At 40.2% G+C, this 20,362-nt stretch overlaps 1 protein-coding gene across 1 annotated transcript; it reads right to left on the reverse strand.

Moving 5' to 3' along the window:
• Positions 1-5,099: 5,099 nt before the first annotated feature.
• lrit1a (leucine-rich repeat, immunoglobulin-like and transmembrane domains 1a) lies at positions 5,100-13,794 on the reverse strand. The gene is made up of 3 exons (XM_048616416.1): positions 13,673-13,794; positions 11,713-12,185; positions 5,100-6,169 (listed from the first exon to the last, which is right to left on the reverse strand). Exons 1-3 carry the CDS (start codon positions 13,792-13,794, stop codon positions 5,100-5,102), a joined length of 1,665 nt encoding a protein of 554 aa, XP_048472373.1.
• Positions 13,795-20,362: the final 6,568 nt, after the last annotated feature.

Below are 20,362 nucleotides of genomic sequence, written 5' to 3' on the forward strand. Positions count from 1 at the left end.
ATCCAGCTCTACACCTTGTTATCTCAGATTCTCCAGCATCGGCAGTTCCTACTATCTCTGGAGCACTGGACTTGGCTGTAATCTGAAACGCGCCATTGAAGCGCCGATAAAACTGGGAAATTCCTAACTTCCAAACCGTTATTCCTCTGTCCGCTATCCAATCAGACTCCAGAACGCAGGGACCACAGTGCCAGACCTCTTCAAGTGTTTGCTCATGCTTTTCCTTCTATTTTAGAGAAATCCAGTCACCAGGCGTGAAAAAATGAAATGGGTGTCACGCCACTCGCTCTGCAGTTTGTTCACCATCCAGCTACACTAAGGCTAACTTTTCTGGCTGTTCCCACGCTGAAACATTGAATGTTCCTCTGTAGCAGAGTTATTCACACGTTTGGATATTGGGATACTCTTTTACAGAGAAGGCAGAGAAAGCGTAAAGCCGCCAGATATTTACGTGAAAGTCAAATATAAGGATTCCTCCGGAGAATGTTACACATTGGTTGTAAAATCAGGTGAATTAAGGGGAGGGAATGTCCTCGTAGTATTATCGCTAGACTTGTTAATCCATGGACCCAGGTAATGTCCTGGGTTCAAATCCCACCAAGGCCAATGGTGGAATTTGAATTCAATAAAAATCTGGAATTAGGAGCCTAATCATAACCAATGTCCATTGTCAGGAAAAACCCATCTGGTTCACTAATGGCCTTTAGAGAATGCTCTTCCTTTAGGGAAGGAAGCTGCCATCCTTACCTAGTCTGGTTTCCATGTGACTCCAGACCCACAGTAATATGACTGACTCTTAACTGCTCTATGGGCAGTCAGAGATGGGCAATAAATACTGACCAAATCAATGACGTTCTCATCCCATGAATGAATGAAATAAGAACCATATTAGAACCATACTCCAGAGGAGCCAAACCAAAGCAACTAAAAACTGGACTTGAAACTTTAACTCTGCTTTCTCTCCACAGATGCTGCTAGACCAGTTGATTTTCTGCAGCAATTTCAGTTGTTCTTTCAGGTTTCCAGCATCCACAGTTCTTTGTTTATTGTAATACTATTGATTACTTGTGGCCTTACACCTTAATGTGTCATTACTGTGATGCAACTTTATGACAGATTTCTCCAAATTTGGAAGCATGTTCATTGCAAAAGGTCAGAAAATGGAAACTGTTAAGAAATGCAATTGACAGTGGTATCCAGCAGACAGCAATCTTTATGAGGGGTTTGAGACAGCACTGAAACTCCAAAATTCAATGAGCATGTATCCAAAATGGGTAAAACCCATCGTGGCATCACTGTGGTACTGGAAGAGACCCAAGATGGACATATCACCCAGGGAGTGTGAGGTGGAGTTAAATGGTTAGTTTGGAAAGTTTGTCTTTGGCCTCAGATGCCCTCAAACACCCTCCCCTCAACTTAAATAAAGACAGAGTCCCCCTGGTCCCACATACCACCCCACCAACCTTCGCATCCAGCACATCATCCTCCGCCATTTCCACCACCTACAATCCAACCCCATCACCAAAGAGATATTTCCCTCTATCTGCCTTTCATAGGGACGGCTCATTCCACAACTCGCTCGTCTGCTTCACTCCCCCACCAACCCCACCACACCAGGTACCCTTCCTTGCAACTTCAGGAGGTGCTACACATGCCCCTACACCACCCCTCTCACCTCCATAGGAAGCCCAAGACAAACTTTCCATATCTGACAGGGGTTCACCTGGCCACATCCTCCAACCTGGTCCGTTGCTCTCAATGTGGCCTCCTCAACATCAGTGAGACCAAATGTAGACTCGGTGACAGATTTGCGGAGCACCTGCGATCTGTACACTATAATCAACAACACTTTCCGGTTGCCAAGTATTTAACTCCCCTTCCCACTGCCTTGGTGATATGTCCATCCTGGGCCTCCTCCAGTGCCACAATGATGCCACCCACAAACTGAAGGAACAACACCTCATATTCCACCTTGGGAGCCTACAGCCTGATGGCCTAAACATAGAATTCACCAGTTTCAAAATCTCCCCACCCTAGCCCCATCCCATGTCCAACCCTCTCTCTCATCCCCGCCTCCTTAATCTGACACTACCTGTCCATTTCCTTCCCCACCTATCCATCCCAGCTTTCCCACTGACCAATCCCCACTACCCCTACCTGCATCCACCTATCGCCATTCCACCTACCTTCCCCAGGCCCACCCCTCTTCCCTCTATTTATTTCCCGGCTCCCTTCCCCCTCCCCAGTCCTGATGAATGGTTTAGGCCCGAAACATCGACTTTCCTGCTCTTCTGTTGCTGCCTGACCTGCTGTGTTCTTCCAGCTCCACAGTGTATCGACTCTGACTCCAGCATCTGCAGTTCTTGCTATCTCTGAAGCAGTAAATACTCAGGGAAGGAATTACGGGAAATGCATTGGGCAGAGTGAAGCCATGAATTTTTATGTTCAGGAAATGTTCTTAGAATTGTTTTCCTGCTTTCTAAACTCTGGATCTACTAGTGCCCTGAGTATTTGGTAATACAAAAATGCAACTATCATTGTTCATAACAGTTCATTTCTTAAAAGAAAATATTGCCCTACATTCAGCTTCATTAAAAATACTCTCCCTACTTTGTATGAATTTGAGAATGCATTGAGACCAATTGGGAAGGTTTTATAAAAAGTACCAAGAAAAATGTTTGAATCTCAAATACCTTGAGTCCTATACATACACAAAAGCCAGGAAAGCTTAAAGTAGTTGCTTAACATTGTTATAATCTTTTATAAGCTTGACTTATGATGCAGCATTTATTGGTAAGATTAAGTTTTTTTGGTTTGGCTCGGAATGACTGCTGTGATAGTTGAGGTTTGTCAGTAGAAGTATGAATTCTGCTTCATAATCTACAGAAACATGTGCAAACCCAATGTCACATATTGTCAAAAATGACTAAGATAAAGAATTATACCGTTGCCCAATACATCATATAGTATAAGATAACAAGGTGTCGAGCTGGAGGAACACAGCAGGCCAAGCAGCATCAGAGGAGCAGGAAAGCTGACGTTTCGGATCGAGGCCCTTCTTCAGAAATGGGGGAGGGGAAGGGGATTCTGAAATAAATAGGGAGAGGTTTTTCCATATATTGCTTACCATCTCCCTGTCTCTTCCTGTGAAATTCTGGCAATATCTTGTTCCTTGTTGCATTCTATTCTTTTAGAGATTTGAATCCTTCCAGTTTCCCCATGCTATAGTTCTCCCTCCCTGGCACCACTTGTAATACATTGTTGTTGGATTGTAGTCCATTTTATGTAGAAGACAAAGGAATGGTTTCATTTCAAATTTTCAAGATATTAAGAAGAATGGGGTAAGGTAGATGAGACATTTTTCTTGCTGGTTTGAGAGTTGAGGGAAAGGGATTGTAGTCTGCTTTTAAAATTTTTGAGTCTGCTTTTAAGAGAACTTCTGGTTCAGAAAATTTCAAAACACGAAGGGTAGCAGAAGTTTGGAACTCTGCATAAATAGTGATGGTTCAATTATTAATTTTAAATCTGTTAATGATAGTTTGTTGTTAACCAAAGGTATTAAGGAATAAGGGGGAAAGATGACTGTATGGAGTTGGATCAGAGGCAATCCATAATCTCACCTAACGCCAGAACAAGCACAAGGGGTGAAATGAAGTCTATCTGTTCCTACGTTCATATGTTCCCAAGTAATATTGGCAAAAATGCTTCGATTATACTAACTTTAGTCTTTAGTTTCAGTACTATTTGAGTCTGACTTCAGAGTAGGGAACTTTCTGTATGACATTACATGTAGCATGGTTTCAGTTAGTTGGATTTGCTGCTGATAAACAGCTCAATTAATGTTTTAGCCAAACTGGCGTAGTTCTGCACAAAGTTGTTTGAAGATCAGATTTGCCGTTTTTCAAACTGTAATAAACAAGCTAAACATTTCAATCAAGAGGAGTACTCATTTCAGATATTACTGGGATTCTAACATTTATTGTACAGATGATATGTGTGGGTTAGCTGAGCAGCAAATGCTCAAATGTTCTGATCCAATTACAAAATGCACTTTCAAAGTAATTTCTTTCATCAATACAACAGAACTGTGCAAAAGAAAGCAGTATCTTCAAAAAACATCCACATACTGAATTGTTATATAACAACATAAATAAAACACACAACTGTCATGCAACAGAAGTACAAAGGTAATGTTAAAACTGTTGCTATCTATTCTGCTACATAAAGCTTTTCTTAGGCAAGGCATGCAGACGAGGACACTGAAACAACATCATAGTGTGATACAGAAACAGGATAAAGAAAATCTTATATCTATTGTTTGAAGATGTATTGAATGGAATTTATTTCTTACAGAATGTAGAAAGATGTTCAAATGAATCAAGCAATGAATGAGTGTAGGGGTTAATATGGGCAGGGAAGCAGGAGCTTAGAGATTGGACTTTCACTGACGGGTTCAAACCAAACTTTGATTTATGGGTTGAGTTATAGCACCCTTTGTTGAGTGTAATGTTCATAATATGATCTGGATCAATTTAACATATAGTTATTTATAAATGTTACTCAGGCAGGTCCAAGGATGGTTGGTTTGGGATATGGAGAAAAGATCCCATGGTACAGGTGAGGTTGAGGCACAGTATTGGAGTCGGCTGGAGGGAGATTCATTCAGCTTCGGGCTGTGCTATACAGTATTTGACTAGAAATGTGTGATATTGACAATGACTCTCCAAAATAGAAAGTCTTTGATTTCTTGAAGGTGATATTCTGTTGATCTTAAATTTGCAATCAAAAATGCAGTGTTGAGTATGAGATTTATAGTTGCACATTTCTACAATCCCTGGTGAAAGAGGTCATAATACTAACTGATACACCATTCCTAAAATTTCTTCAAAACTGTATTGCCTTCACAAAGAGTCCAAGGATCATGGTTTATTGTTGCCTTAAACTTTCTGCGGATGCATTGTTCAGACTGGAATGCTGGAGTATGGTGCTTAGATTTGATTGGCTTATTTTTTGGAGCAGTGGTAAGAAGTTAGTTTCTTTTCTAAAGGTATGTCCGTTTAGATGAACAAGTTTGATTGGTCCAAATGGATATGGGTGGATCAGCAGAAATATTCATGCTGTTGTACTTCATTGTTTGTTGCTTCTTCAGAGTCTAAACTAGACCTTGGTGACAGAAGTCTGTTAGACTCATCTTTATCATGGCGAGTCCGATACTCCCCTTCAGTGCTGCTGGGTTTGGGCCCTGTTGACAGGCTTTCAAATGTGACGTATGAGTCATTTTGGAAACCCTCTTCTGGCGGCTTAATCAGAAACTTTCTGCAGCGCCTCTTCAGGGCTCCACAGCAGACAATGAGAGTAAGAGGGACCACAATAACACAGGCCACTGTGACCACCACCAGGTTAATAAGTTTCTGAGTCCCACTCGCATTAGCTACCTCATCTGTGGAGAAAATCACACACTGCTCCTTCTTGGGAATGAGACCTTTGAGACAAATACAAACAACGTACTTGGTCTGTGGCATTAAGCCATCAATGGTGATTTTGGTCTTTCCAGGCCCTACATTTATTCTTTGCATTTTCCTTTCACCAAAAGTAGTATAAAGAATGCTAAAAATTGTGATATTTGTAGCCTTTAGAGATCTCCAAGCCAGGGAAACACTATGATAGGTACCCCCTAAAACTCTTACAGTTCTGACCAGACAGTCTGCTTCTGGCTGTGTTGAAGAATGACTGGATGTAATATTGTCAGAATCATCAGCACTTCTTCGCCTTTCCAATAAGCCACTGACTTGTGGAGGATCCATGCTCTGTGAAACAATTTCTGGTGCTTCTTCATTTGGTTTAATCCAGTGGTTACGCGTGAGAAAGTAATCAGTCCCATTTATAGTATGAGAGCTCCTTCGTAACTCCCTTGGTGATGTCGTGCTGCTCAGTGCACTCACATACCTAGCCATCAGTTTCCTCATTTTTATGAGGCACATTCTTTTGGATGTGGTTTTGATTGGTGCCAGTGCAATGGTAGAGTTCACCACGTGAAGGGAAATCGAAGCATTTGATGTACCCACCAGATTATTAGCTCTGCACAAATATATTCCAGAATCCTGATGGGATGCAGTTGATAGATGGAGTGTAGACCACTTTAATCTCTCATGAGAATTGTCCTGTATTACTGTAAAACACAATAATTGTAGCAAACGTCATTACATTTGAGATAGAAAAACATAGTGTTTTTTGGATTAATAATTTAAACCATTTAAATGTGCCTGCTGTGTTTCCTCATCAATCTGTGTTGTCTAGTGAAATGGCTGACAGACGTTGCAACTCTCCATTACAGATGCAAAATAATCTTAAAAGAGAGAAAAAGACTTTCATGTCATGATGGGTTCTTCTGGCTTGAAGGCTAAAATTTGCTATGAACAATTGTACCTTGATTGGCATTACAAATTTTCAAGATCAATCACAGAATTATTACAGTGCAGAAAAACACCATTCAGCCCATCTTGTCTGTGCTAGCTGTCTAAATGACCGATTCACTTTGTGCCATTCTCCTGCAATCTCCCGGTGACTCTGCACATTGTTCCTTTTCAAATAACTATCTACTTCCCTTCTGAATGTCTCCACCACACTCTCAGACAGTGGATTCCAGACCCCTAGCCACTCACTGTATGAAAAATATTTTTGTAATATCGTATCATTTTTGTTTTTTTCCTCACTAATTACTTTAAATCTGTCCCCTTTTATCCTTGATCCTTTCATGAATGGGAACAATTTCTCTTTACTTACTCTCTCTTGAGCTCTCTTGATTTTGAATACTTCAAAGTGATCTCTTAACATCTCTTCTCCAAGCAAAATAGTGCCAGTTTCTCCAACCCATCTTCAGAATTGCCCTCATCCTTGTAACCATTCTAGTAAACTTCCTCTGTACACTCGCCAATGTCTTCACTTTTTTCTAAAGTGCAGTGCCCAGAACTAGGTGCAATATTTCAACAGAAGCCGAACTAGTGTCTTACATAACTTCAATATAACTTCCTTGCTCTTATACACTATGCCCCCCTTTATAGAGTCTCATATACTGTATGTTCTATTTCCTGCTGTCTCAACCTCTCCTGCCACTTTTATGATTTGTGCGTATTTACATGCAGGACCCTCTACTCTTACATTCCCTTTAGAGTTATTTCCTTTATTTTATATTGTCTCTTCATGTTCTTCTACCAAAAGCTATCACCCCACATTCTCCACGTTGAACTTTATCTGTTACATAATCACACTGCACACTACAACATGATCTCCTCCATAGTTTAAAATGCTTTCAAGTTCCATATCATTTGTGAATTTTGAAATTGTGCCCTGTATACTATATAATTAGGAAGTTAATATTTATCAGGAAATGCTAAACTCCCAACACTGACCTTGGGGACTTCCACTACAAACCTTCCCAGAGTTATTTTCTGTATCCTGTCAGTCAGCCAATATGGTAGCTTAAATGTACCACCTCAATGCACCTACTAATAGGGGTTTTTAATAAACTCACTCACGGAATTTGGGTGTTGCAGGCTGTGCCAGCATTTATTGCTCATCCTAATTGTCTTTGAGAAGGTAGTTGTGAGTTCTTGAACAGTGGTCTTAAAAAGACATATCAAGAAGACAGCTACAAATGACAGACAGACGGGTTTCATATTAATGTACATTGCTTTACACAACAGAATTTCAGAACCTTGATTAACTGCCATAGCTTGCATATTTCACAACATTTTACAGACAAGTTATCGTAGGCAATCTATAGGAAGTGAATTAAGAGTTATGGAACCCAGATAGGTAGAGTTAAGATACAAATTAGTCATGACCTAAGTAGATAGTGGAACATGCTCATGAGGATGAATATCCTATTCACGTTCCTATGCCCCTACGATAAATTACAAACCTTAATCCTATTTAGTTGGGCTAATCTAAGAAACATCAAAGTTTAATGTAAAGGCAAAGCTTATCAGGAACAGAAAAAATGAACATTTGTCTCTCAGCAGCATTCTGAAGTGAACTTTTAAAGTAGTGCAATGTTTATGGACATATAAAACACATGGATTATGCAATATAAGATGGACAACTAGATGGATGACAATATTTTACGGGGGAGGCATTCAACGTTAAATTATAAGAGCAAATCTAAATGTTTTAAATCTATCTGAAGCTAGGTCATTCTCTTTTGGTTACAGTAACATGCCCATATAGTTCATGAGATCTATTCTTGATCTATATTTTTTCAACATACGTACTGGCTTTTTTAATATTATTCATTCACGGGATGAGGGCATCACTGGCTGGGTGAGCATGTATTGCCCATCCCTAATTGCCCAGAGACCAGTTAAGAGTCAACGACATTGCTGTTGGTCTGGAGTCGCATGTAGGCCAGACCAGGTAAGGATGGCAGTTTCCTTCCCTAAAGGACGTTAGTGAACCAGATGGGGTTTTTCCCAACAATTGGCTATGGATTTATGGTTATCATTAGACACTTAATTCCAAATGTTTATTGAATTCAAATCCCACCATCTGCCATGCCCAGAACATTGTCTGGGTCTCTGGATTGACAGTACAGCGATAATACCACTAGGCCATTGCCTCCCCATAATCATGGCTATAATCAATACATCAACATCCTTAGTGAAGGGTTACCAAAAAATGTAATTGCACTGTTTATTGAGATTTAGTGTAAGAAAGTAACAGTTGTGACATATTGGATCTTGATGCTTCCCTAGTATCACAGTTTAGTTTTTTTTTTAACTAAAAACCAGTTGAAAAATGACTTTATTTGACTTCAGTGACCAGAGACATACCTGTTCCATTCAATAGGATATTATCTGGTCTACTCCAGCTAATTTCAGGGATGGGAACCCCTGTAGCAACACAATATAGTGAGATAATTCTTCCTATGACTGTGGTCACTTTACTTTCCGCAGCTTGAATTGTTGGACTCTGGCACTGTTTTAGCTCGATGCTGCTGAATAGGGATCCAGAGAGATTTTCTGGCCATGAGCACTTTAATCCAGGGTCCATCAAAGCTGTAGTAGAATTATTCCTCTTGACCAAATGAACCAGTTCTGACAATCTGCAGTCACATTCCCAAGGGTTGTCATGTAGTCCTATTGAAGGGAACAAGTGTACATTTCATTGAGGGGAAAGCATTGCAAAACATTGTGAATCTGACATTGCTGTGGGTCTGGAGTCGCATGTAGGCCAGACCAGGTTAGATATAAATTCTTCAATTTTGGAATATATTTATTTTAAATATGCAAAATACACACTCTTTAATTGTTGATTCTGACTGCACAGTATGATTTTCAGCTCTTCTGACGTTTCGATGTGAGTTATTATCCTAGGGTATGGGTCCCACAGTTTATGGTAATCCAAGGGACCAATCAGTCATCATGCAGTGAGCCTCAGTAAAGTATTACTCTGTGGAGGGTAACACAGCCAACTTCTGTGATATCCTCACCTAGTGTGCATTTGTGTCTTTTCCAGTACACTAATAAGAAGCAGAAAACCAAGCTGATATTTACTCTGGCAGGGAACACCATGCTCAGTTGCACTGTTCTCATTGCCACATTACTTGAGAATTGCAAACTCAGCACGTGAAAACCACTAAAGTTCCTGTTTGATTAAATATTCTATTCCCCCACCACACACCAACAAATAACACAACAGAAGAATACAAAAATAGCTGGAAAGGCAGATTGTGAGAGGGGTCCAGAGAATTTACGGAGAGATATTGATAGGTTAATTAAATGGGCAAAAAGTTGGTAAATGAGGCATAATATAGGAAAATGCAAAGTTGTTCATTTTGGAAGGGAAAGCAAAAGAACAGAACATTATTTAAATGAGAAAAACTGCAGAAAGTTATTACACAGAGGGACTTGGGGGTACCTGCGCATGAACGCAGAAAACTAGCACACAGCTGCAGCAGGTAATCAGGAAGACTAATGGAATGTTGGCCCTTATTTCAAGGGGGTTGTAGTTTAGAGTGGAGAATTTTTATTACAACTGTACAAGGTGCCGATGAGACCACATCTGGGGTACTGTGAGCAATTTCAATCCCCTTATTTGAGAAGATATATAATTTCATTAGAGGCAGCTTGGTGGAAGTTCACTGAGATAATCCCTGGTCTGAAAGAATTGTCTGGTCTGAAGCGAAGGTTAAACAGGTTGGGATTCTACTTTCTGGAGTTGAGAAGAATGAGAGGTGATTTCATTGAAACATATAGGATTCTTAAGAGGCTCGACAGGCTAAATGTTTAGAGGATGTTTCTTCACAAGGGAGAGTTTAGGACCAGAGGGTTTAGACTCAGGATAAACAGGCTCCAATTTAAGACTGAGATGAGGAGGAATTTCTTCACTCAGAAGATTTTGAGTCTTTGGAACTCCTTGCCACAGACAGTTGTGGGACAATGTCCTTTTGTATATTTAAGGCTGAGATAGATAGATTCTTGATCAGTAGGGGAATCAAGTGTTACGGGAAAGGGCAAGAAAGTTGGTGTGAGGACGGGTGGATCAGCCATAATTCTATTAAATAGTGGAGCAGGCTACATCTGTTCCTATTTCTTATTGTCTTAGGAAAGTTGTGCAACACAGAGTCTTAGGTGGTTAAGAAAACTAATAAAATGGTCCCTATATTCATTTACTCATTTCTGTTCCTAAAGAATTAATAAGCGATGCAACTAAAATTCTACACAAACGTATACAGCCAGTTGTTTGGAGTCACGTTGTCTTAAGTTGCTTATTTTATAATATCAATTTGTTTATTTGTAATTTAAAGTGCAATAGCAGCAAGCATTGACATTTGTCATGGAAAAGTATGAGACTTTAATGGATTTTACGTCTGTATTCCCTCTTCTATTGAGGATAGGTCCTTGAAAAACAAAGTGCTATAAATAAGTATATATTTGAAATTAGGAGTCCAATTAATTTACACTGTGGTAAATCTGAATATACTGGTTGTACTGTACAGGAAAGCATATAATATTGCAAAACAGGTTTTTATGTATCAGCAATTGAACACAGTCCTGATAGTTTCTTTGGTGTGGCCTGAACTGTGATGAAGAAAGCTCAAGTGGAGTATATAATTACCACAATATTGCCCTATTATTTTGCATTGTAGAGGTGTTTGCCCTTGCTGTTTGTTATGGGCCACCATACCAGGTATGATATTTGTTTCAGCAGCACTTCATGCAAACACAAGGATAACCTCAAATTCAAAACACATTGCACCAGCAATCGGTTAAAACTCACAGATAACAAAAATAAGGCAACTAGCTTGAAGTTAAAAAAAAGCAACTTATTAACATGTAGGTGCAAGTAAAATAATTGAGTTGAACCAAAGATACTGTTAACTATTACAGGGTAAAGGCAAATGATTCAAAGTAAAGATGTTGAGGTGAGTGTATATCAGAAAGACACTTGCTATGGTGAAAAACAAGTGCATCATGGAGGAATGTTACATTTCTGTTATTACATGTGACATTGCAGCTTTCTACAAAATTGTTAAATTAGGAAGAAACTAATCACCAATTGATGTGTATTGTTTTAATATAGGTTATGTCAATAGAAGTTTTATGTCAATAATTCAGCTAAAGATCTACCTTTTATTGAAATAAAATATTATCGATGGGTTTGTTTACAAACGATTCTACTGAACAAAAGAGATAGGGCATTCTTCATTCTCACCTATGATAAGTTTTGAATTGTCAGTTGATGAAGGTGCACAGGGCACCTTTGGAGGAGTCAGCCATGTTGAAATCACTTTGGAAGACAGGGTAGTCAGCCTGTTTCCTGATAAATCCAGGTAGGTAATATTTCTGAAATAAGTGGCTGCTTGGCTGGGGAATGATTGAAGAACGTTGCCATGTAAGTCAAGGAGCCAGAGTTGTGGCAAATAAGAAAGGGCTTCCCATGGAAAAGTTGCAAGTGCATTTCTATCCAGATGAAGTTCCCTCAGACCAATCACGCCCTGCAGACTCTTTCTGTCGAAGCTGCTGATGGAGTTACTGGACAGCCAAAGGTACTCCAGACTGGAGATAGAAGAGAAAGCTTGGGTGGAAATTTGTTTAATTAATGTTTTCTCAATTACTAGTTTTACTGTTTCAGCTGGAACATTGTTTGGAATCAGAGTCATTTCAGGATCATTACAAAGCACAGCCCTGAAAGTAAAGAAAATCTCTTGTTAGTTCAATTATTCATTACTTGCTACAACTTATCAAACTTTTAAGTTACAGAGTAAACAACGTGGTAATTTGTGTTGGTGGTTATTTGTTTACTTGTTTGTCATCCAGATTTCTCCCATCTTTTCTTGAAAACTGCTAAGATGCTGTGAGTGTTATCAATTCTTCTGTAATATGTCTGAGTAATTTGGCCTAGGCAGTGAGTAGCAGCCAGTTGTTCTACTGTGAAAAGCAAGGGTTATGAGAGCAAACACAGGTCCTCATCATACCAGTAGTTTTTCCATTGCTGAAGGGAAGAAAAAGACGCCTGACTGATTTAGCCCTCCCAATTCCTAGATACCAATTGTGTTGCCCTCACTCCAGCCTTAGCTGAAATCTGGCACTGGTCTTGCTTGGTCTCTGGCTTCACTACTTACTGAAGAACATTGGTCCAAAAAGCTTCACTGCTCTGCAGGTAGCCCTTCTGCTGCTCAGAGCCAGGGGCAGACAGATATTCTCTTACACCAAGCATTACTGAGGCATGAATGACAGGAAATGCAACATAGGAAGTACTTCCATCATTTAGGAATGGTTGTACTAATCTTGATTTAACTTCAGCTGAAAACTGTGAGAAACAGCAAAGACAAGTCAGGAAGGGTTCTCAAAGAAGTTTTTTTTATCATATTCCATTTGATTTACTGCACCTGAATAAACAATCTAGCTCAATTTTCTTTACCTTCTCTTACATTTTATCATTTACCAACAAATGTAATGCATGTATTTATCAGTAATATGCACTTTGGAGAAGAATCAAAATGCAAGTGCCTTAATGAAGAGAAAACGGAGCCTCACTTTTAATCTGAAGAGATGGAAATGTTTTGACTGATAACATACTAATTCATGAGGTTGACAGCTTGGAAGAAATGACTTCAGGCATGTAACCAACCAAAGAACTATATAATCATTTCCTGAATTAAACATGATTTCAACTTTTATGATTTTCTTTTATTATGGACAATGCAGACAAGGAGTAAAAATTGTATTGTAGAATAAAATTCAATGTCAAATAATAAATATTGAGGAAATTGAAATACAGAAAAGTTATCTTCTGTGGTTTTTTGAGCGTTGTAAAATAGTTCCAAAAATACGCAATGATATTCTACAATTTACCTCATTACGAAATATATACATTGATATTATGCCTGATGCTGTACGAAATATATACATTGATATTATGCCTGATGCTGTACGAAATATATACATTGATATTATGCCTGATGCTGCATCATACAGTCACTAGAAATCAATTTGAAAAACACAGCCAAAATTAATCTCTTTGGAAGTAAATATGTTGAACTTTGGAAATGATGAATCAAATGCGAGGCACTTCAGAAAGGACAATTTCAATTGTACAATTATACAGTTTCAGTCATAAAAGAACTAGATGTCTCTCCTAATCTAAAACCAAAGTTGAAATGCTGAGATACCTTGTCATGAGTTCACCACTGTAACTCTGGAAAGTGCAGATGCATTGGGAAGGACACAAGCAGAAAGTCACAGACAGATCTCCAAAACACAAAAAGCAAAGCATCCAAATGTTGGGTGACATTTTCTCTGCTCCTCATAGTACTGGTGATCTGAAAGACTGTGCTGCTTAACACAGCTCCAGCAACATTTCTGTCTTTGTGGCTCACAATCCCAAAGTCCTCAGCTGCTACAGTGAATCCTGAGATAAAAAAAAGGATAGAAAGGGATTACAAAGGGCTTTCTGCTGTCATGAGAATGGTATATAGTCTGGGCACAATCGGGAGATATTATACTGAGAGAGCTAACGTGCAAGGATGTGAATTGTCCTGGATTGTTTTCTTCTCTTTAAATGCAAGTGTATTTGTTTGCATGGAGGTTAAGTGCATAGTATCATTCAATATGATACCACTGCAGGATGGTAGGAATAGACTGAGTGGTCTACTTAGGTGAAGTAGAACACTACACTGGTGTTGACGAACCGATGGTTTACTTCAGTGTTTTGCCATTCATTGATTCCAAAATAAAAATCATGTTAAGTGTTAAATATTTAATTGTTAAATGGAAAAGGCAGTTAAATTTTGATGAAACCAAAGGTAAATGCTGAGGGCAGTATAGTTTGCAATCCCTCCAATCCACATCTGTTATTAGATTTCAAAAAAGCACCATGCGTGTTCGGTCCAAGACTGACACAATGCTTAAGGTATGTTGGAGATTAAACCTCACGCATTCTGAGCAGGTTGATTAAAATAACTGAAACTGATGGAGAACGCTCTTGTGGTGCATTGGTAGTGTCCCTTCCTCTAAGTCATGAGGCCTGGGATCAAGTTCCAGGGGGTGTGTCATAATATCTTTGATACAGGCTAATTAAAAATGCTTGAAACCCGGTGGGGGAAAAGATCTCTGAGGAATGTGCATGTGGGAAATCATTTAAAAGGTAAATTCACTGCAAGGTAAGTGCAATAGGCCTTCTAAAAACCCTTTCTGGACTGTTACTTTTTCCCATCTGGGCCATTAGACTTCTATGAGCTGGAGCGTCAGGAATTATTTTGCCACAACCTTCAAAGGGAACAAGGGCTGGGCAATGTATCTGGTCCAACCAGAAACAACAACATCCTATGAACTAATAAAGGAGGTAAAAATATCTTTATTTGGAAGTGTTTGCCACTAGGAAACCTTCAAGGTGAGATGTCCAGTGGAAAAGGGGCAAGTGATAATATGCCAGGACATTCAGGTTCCTGATGGGTACTGTGCGCTCTTCTGCTTGCACCTACACCCCAACATCAGTAAAGACATAGGAAGTTCACCTTGGCAGACATTGGGAAGTGGAGGCTTTACATCCCAGTGATGTCTTCACCGCCAGCACTTTGAATGGCAATACAATGCGGGTGTGACTCTCTGTCTAACCATTTTGCCTGAAGGCTCTCAGTGAGTGTATAATCTCAGCATGGTATTGTGTGAAAAGTGGCATCCAATATGATCAGGAACCAATATGGTCTGTTTGCCTACAGGTATCAATGTACCATAAAGCATTTCTATGGGCTCTGTAAAACCCCAAGCGGTAACTTCCGAGCATCTGTATGTTTATATATTCACAACCCTGGATCTTTCTAATTCTCCACACGTTGGCATCTTTCCACTGTGTGTAGATTTTATTTCTTTAAATCATGACATGCATTATAATGCATCTTACAATATGTCTTTAAAATCTTTCATAGTGCTCTTTGCCAAATTGTTGGATTTTGTGTCAAGCAGCAAATATTAATATTGAGCTCCTAAAGTCCAAGTACAAATTATCATCTGTTCAAAAACCTAGTTCTGGCTTTTTATAAGTCACAGTTTATGTTTTATTTGGTTAACTTTATCTAAAGTATCTGCTTTCACCAATTAATCACAATAACTAAAACAGGTAAAAGGACTACATATTGTTCAATCAAAATATTTTGATCTCTCAACTAGCCTCAAAACAAATCTTGTTCCAAACTAGATTGTTTTGTCTCATTTTATGCTAGGTGTCTATTTATTTTACTCTGCTTATAAAGTGATTAATGCATTATTGCATGCAGCAACAACCTGCCTTTTCTGTTACTTGATTGTGAGTGTGGCTGCAATAAAGTGCTTTAAGGGGCTACATCAGTTTTGTAAATATAGCACAGATTTTTTAATGAGCAAATCCCTTCCAATACTCAGTGCAGGTGAACGGCCTCTCTCTGGTATGAACTCACTAGTGTGTCAGCAGGGTGAATGAATCAATGGATATCCTGCCACACTGGGAGCAGCTGAATGGCTTCTCCCCAGTGTGAGTTTGCTGGTGTACAGTGAGATGGCCTGACACAGTAAGTGCAGCTGAATGGCTTCTCTTCAGTGTTAATCTGCTGGTGTGTCAGGAGGGTAACCGACTGAATGAATCTCTTTCCACACGGAGCAGGTAAATGGTCTCTCCCCAGTGTGAATTTGCTGCTGTACAGTGAGGTTGTTTGACTGCCTCATCCTCCTTCCACAATCCCCGCAGCTGAATGGCCTCTCCTCAGTGTGAATAAGCCAGTGTTTCAGCAGGTTGGCTGACTCTCTCCAGTCTGACTGTATTGATGAGTTTCCAGTCGGGCTGGGTAATTGAATCCCTTCCCACAGTTCCCACATTTCCATAGCTTCTCCATGTTGCCCCTATCCTTGTGTCTGTCTTTTGTCCGCAACATGTACGGTTTCTCCTGCAGTGAATGATGTGATTTATTTCAGGCTGTGCAATTGGTTAATGCTGTTTCCAGTCAGCTCACTGGAACGTTAACACTCGTGTATTTGTTAACGTCACACTGATGTTTGAAATATTTTTTTTCGATCAGTGTCACAAATGGTAACTCAAGTAATGATTTTCTTAATCTGACCCCAATACTCAACCAGATTTGAAAATCCAAACCAAGTGATGATTCACAACCTTCACCATCTGTTATTTTGCAATTTATTGAAAGCATACTTGCTTAAATAAAATCTGATCTCTCTGAGATATAATGCAGAGATGGATTATCTTATTCACATGATAGATTACATGAACATTCCCAGAATATAATTGAATATTTTTGTCATTTGGCTCATACAAATATGTCTTATGTGAGCTCAGACCAATGGCCCTTTAATAATCAAATCATTGTTTGGCTGATGGCAGCATAGCTAAGTGCTTAAAGCTAAATTAGCTGCCAATTTTTCCTGGCAATTTTTCTTCCAAGGAAACTGAAAGTTCTGAAGCTAGATAAATCACCCAGACTGATGGACTACTCTCCAGAGTTCTGAAGGAGATAGCTGCGGAGATGATAGGGGCATTGGTGGTGATCTTTCTGGAATCATTGGAGTCAGGCAGGGTCCTAGAGGACTGGAAAATGGCTAATGTAACACCTCTGTTTAAGAAGGAGGTGAGGCAGAAGACGGGAAACTGCAGGCTGGTTAGCCAGACTTCGGTTGTTGGTCAAATTTTAGAGTCCGTTATGAAGAGTTAGAATATGGAGTACTTGGAAGTGCTTGGTAAAATAAAGCTGAGTCAGCATGGCTTTGTCAAGGGGTGGGCTTACCCAACAAATCTGTTAGAATTCTTTGAGATGGTAATGAGCAAGTTAGACAGAGGAGAGCCAGTGAATTTCCAGAAAGTCTTTGTCAAGGTGCTGTGCAGGAGGCTGCAGAATAACATAAGGACCCATGGTTTTAGGGACAAGGTATTGACATGGATAGAGGTTTGGTCAAATTGCAGAAGGCAGCGGGTAAGATATAAAGGGGTCTTTTCAGGATGGCAGCCAGCCAGTAATTAATGGAGATCCACAGGGGTCTGTGCTTAGACCACAATTATTCACATTATACATTAACAATCTGGATGAAGGAATTGAGGGCATTGCTGCTAAGTTTGCAATTGACACAAAGATAGCTGGAGGGGCAGGTGGTATTGAAGAAGAGAGGAGGCTGCAGAAAGACTTGGACAGGCTAGGAGAATAGGCAAAGAAGTGGCAGATGGAATACAATGAGAGAAAGTGTGAGGTTATGGACTTTGGTAAGAAGAATAGAGGCATAAATTAGTTTCTAAATTTGGAATGGCTTTGGAAATCTGAAGCTCAAAGGGATTTGGGAGTCCTAGTTCAGGGCTCTTTTAAGCTGTTTCCACGAGCAGGAGAGACTAGGTCTCAAGGACACAGCCTCAGACTGAAGGGATGACCCTTTAGAACCGAGATAAGAAGGAACTTCTTCAGCCAGAGGGCAGTTAATCTGTGGAACTCATTGCCATGATCTGCCATGATTGAATGGTGAAACAGATGTGATGGACTGAATGACCTAATTCTGTTCCCATATCTTATGGGGTTTTGGTCTTATCATTTGTGGGCCTCAGACAGAGGGGTCAGTATTGGGTCCGGCTGACAGAGAGGTTGTTGGTCCCCAAGGGGGACTGAGGAGTTATCAAGTCAGGGTTGGACAGTTGTTGTGAGGACAGGAGGTTGTGTACAAGAAGTTTGAGGGAGTTGGAGTTGTGAGTTCTGGGGAAGGGTCACTGGACCTGAAATGTTAGCTCTGTTTTTTCCTTCACAGATGCTGCCAGACCTGCTGAGCCTATCCAGCAATTTTGTTTTTGTCCACTTACATTCTGAAGCTGACTTGTCCAATATTACTATCAGATGGGATTATTAACACTTGGCAAAGCCAAATGCAAATTATTCATTTAATACCTCAGTCATGCCCCCTCTTTCCATATATAAATCCCCTGTTTGGTTTTTAATCAGCCCTAAGTCTTCTTTTACCACTGTTTTACCATTTATGTGCCTTTCAAAGACATTGGAATCCTGTTTTATGTAGGATGCCCATCAATTTCCATATTCCCACATTGCTTCTCTTATTTGCTTTGTCAAAACCCCATGAACCTGTCGTATTCAGCCTGCTTCTCAACGGCACTTTCCACATGACACCCATCATAAGCAAAACTTTAATTTCTACATCTTTTGAAATCCAGAAAGCTTTGAACTTGTTTGCCCCACCTTTCCATTTTGAAATAATTTTCCTTACCTTTTTTCTTAATTGATTCAATCAAGGGTTATGGGTTTTGCTGGGCCATCATTTATTACCCATCACTAGTCACCCTTGAGAAAGCAGTGATGAGCTGATTTCTTGGATTACAACAGTCCATTTGGTGTGATTTGGAGGTTGGGCTAAATGCTAGGGTGCTCACTGGGTTGGGGTGGTATAGTGCCAAGTGGAGGTTTGCAATGATAAGGTGGGTGAGGGGTTGGGGTAACATGTGGTTCAGAGAATACAATGTCAGGTGATTGAGGGGATAATGCAGAAGATGGCTGAGGGGTAGGGTGGCAGCTGAGTGTCGTCTTCATCAGCAATTACTCACTAACAATTATAATTATCTATCTTGGAAATTCCATGCCACTGGTTGTGGGTTCTGTGGGTCCTTATGTGGCTGATGAGCCTGATCCTCGATCTGCATCTCCCACTACACATTTAGCAGGTGGAATTGGTCCTTGATCTCGAGATTACTGGCATTCCTTTCTCTAGTTCCTTTCCTGTACTTCCTCTTGCTGATGGGTGGGGTAGAGTGGGTGAGGGGTGGGTTGACAGGTGGATGAGGGCATAGGGTGGCAGTGGTTGAGGGTTGGGATGTTAGGCAGTTGAGGCATCACAAATGGCAGGTGGGTAAGTTTTAGGTGGCAGGTGGGTGAAGGTTTACATACAAGGTAGGCAAAAATGTCGGTACATGGATGAATGAGTAGAGTAGATCATGGTGTGGTTGGAGGGGAGAAATTCATGTTGAAGGAATTTGGCAAGGAAATCCATTTGGGGCAGTTGGGTCCAAATGGGGTCAGGTCTGCTTGAGCAATTGATCTTAGGAATTGCTTTGAGGAGTTGGAGGGTTCAGATGTATGGGGGGATTGGGGTGTGGGTGAAGCGCAATGGAAGGAATGTCTAGTGTCTGTGGAGAGTATGGTGGGGTGAATTGGGTATTTAAGATCCTTGGGAACTATTAAACAAAGTCAGTGAGGACTGTGCAAAGTCTCAAACTCTAACTCAAAGTCTGGTCATTTTCAGAGGGTTCCAGACGTTGAGTAATTATCCATCAGAAATTTCAACTTCCAGAGTCATTCCTGGGAAATCAGCTGCATCGGCATTTACACATGGTCCTTCTGATTATGAACAAAAACAAAGTTGCTGGAAAAGCTCAACAGATCTGGCAGCATCTGTGGAGGAGAAAACAGAGTTAACATTTCGGGTCTGGTGACCCTTCCTCAGAACTGATGGTGGCTGGGAAAACGTCAGTTTATATGCAGAAAATAGGGAGGTGGGTGGGGTAGGGAGCAAACGATAAGATAGAGCCCAAAGAGAGAGAAAGACAGTTGGACAGACAAAGGAGTTGCTAACGAGTCCTTCTGATTATGCTGCTGCAACAATTATTTTCCCATTGGAACATCTTTCTACCTGGCAATCTGGACCTGAAACTCATCAACCCTATTTATCACACTCCTTCATTTGCACACGTTGTGAGAAATTATTCTCAATGCAATATTGTCTTCCAGTCTGAACAATGATTTGATCTAAGCTTATCCACTGCAGTCTTTTAGCTGATTGACCTGAGAAGCAAAGACCGAATTGCTTAATCCTGATATTGTATCCCCCGTTGGAAT

Source organism: Rhincodon typus, chromosome 34, assembly GCF_021869965.1.
Source record: "Rhincodon typus isolate 14 chromosome 34, sRhiTyp1.1, whole genome shotgun sequence".
Lineage (NCBI taxonomy): Eukaryota > Metazoa > Chordata > Chondrichthyes > Orectolobiformes > Rhincodontidae > Rhincodon > Rhincodon typus.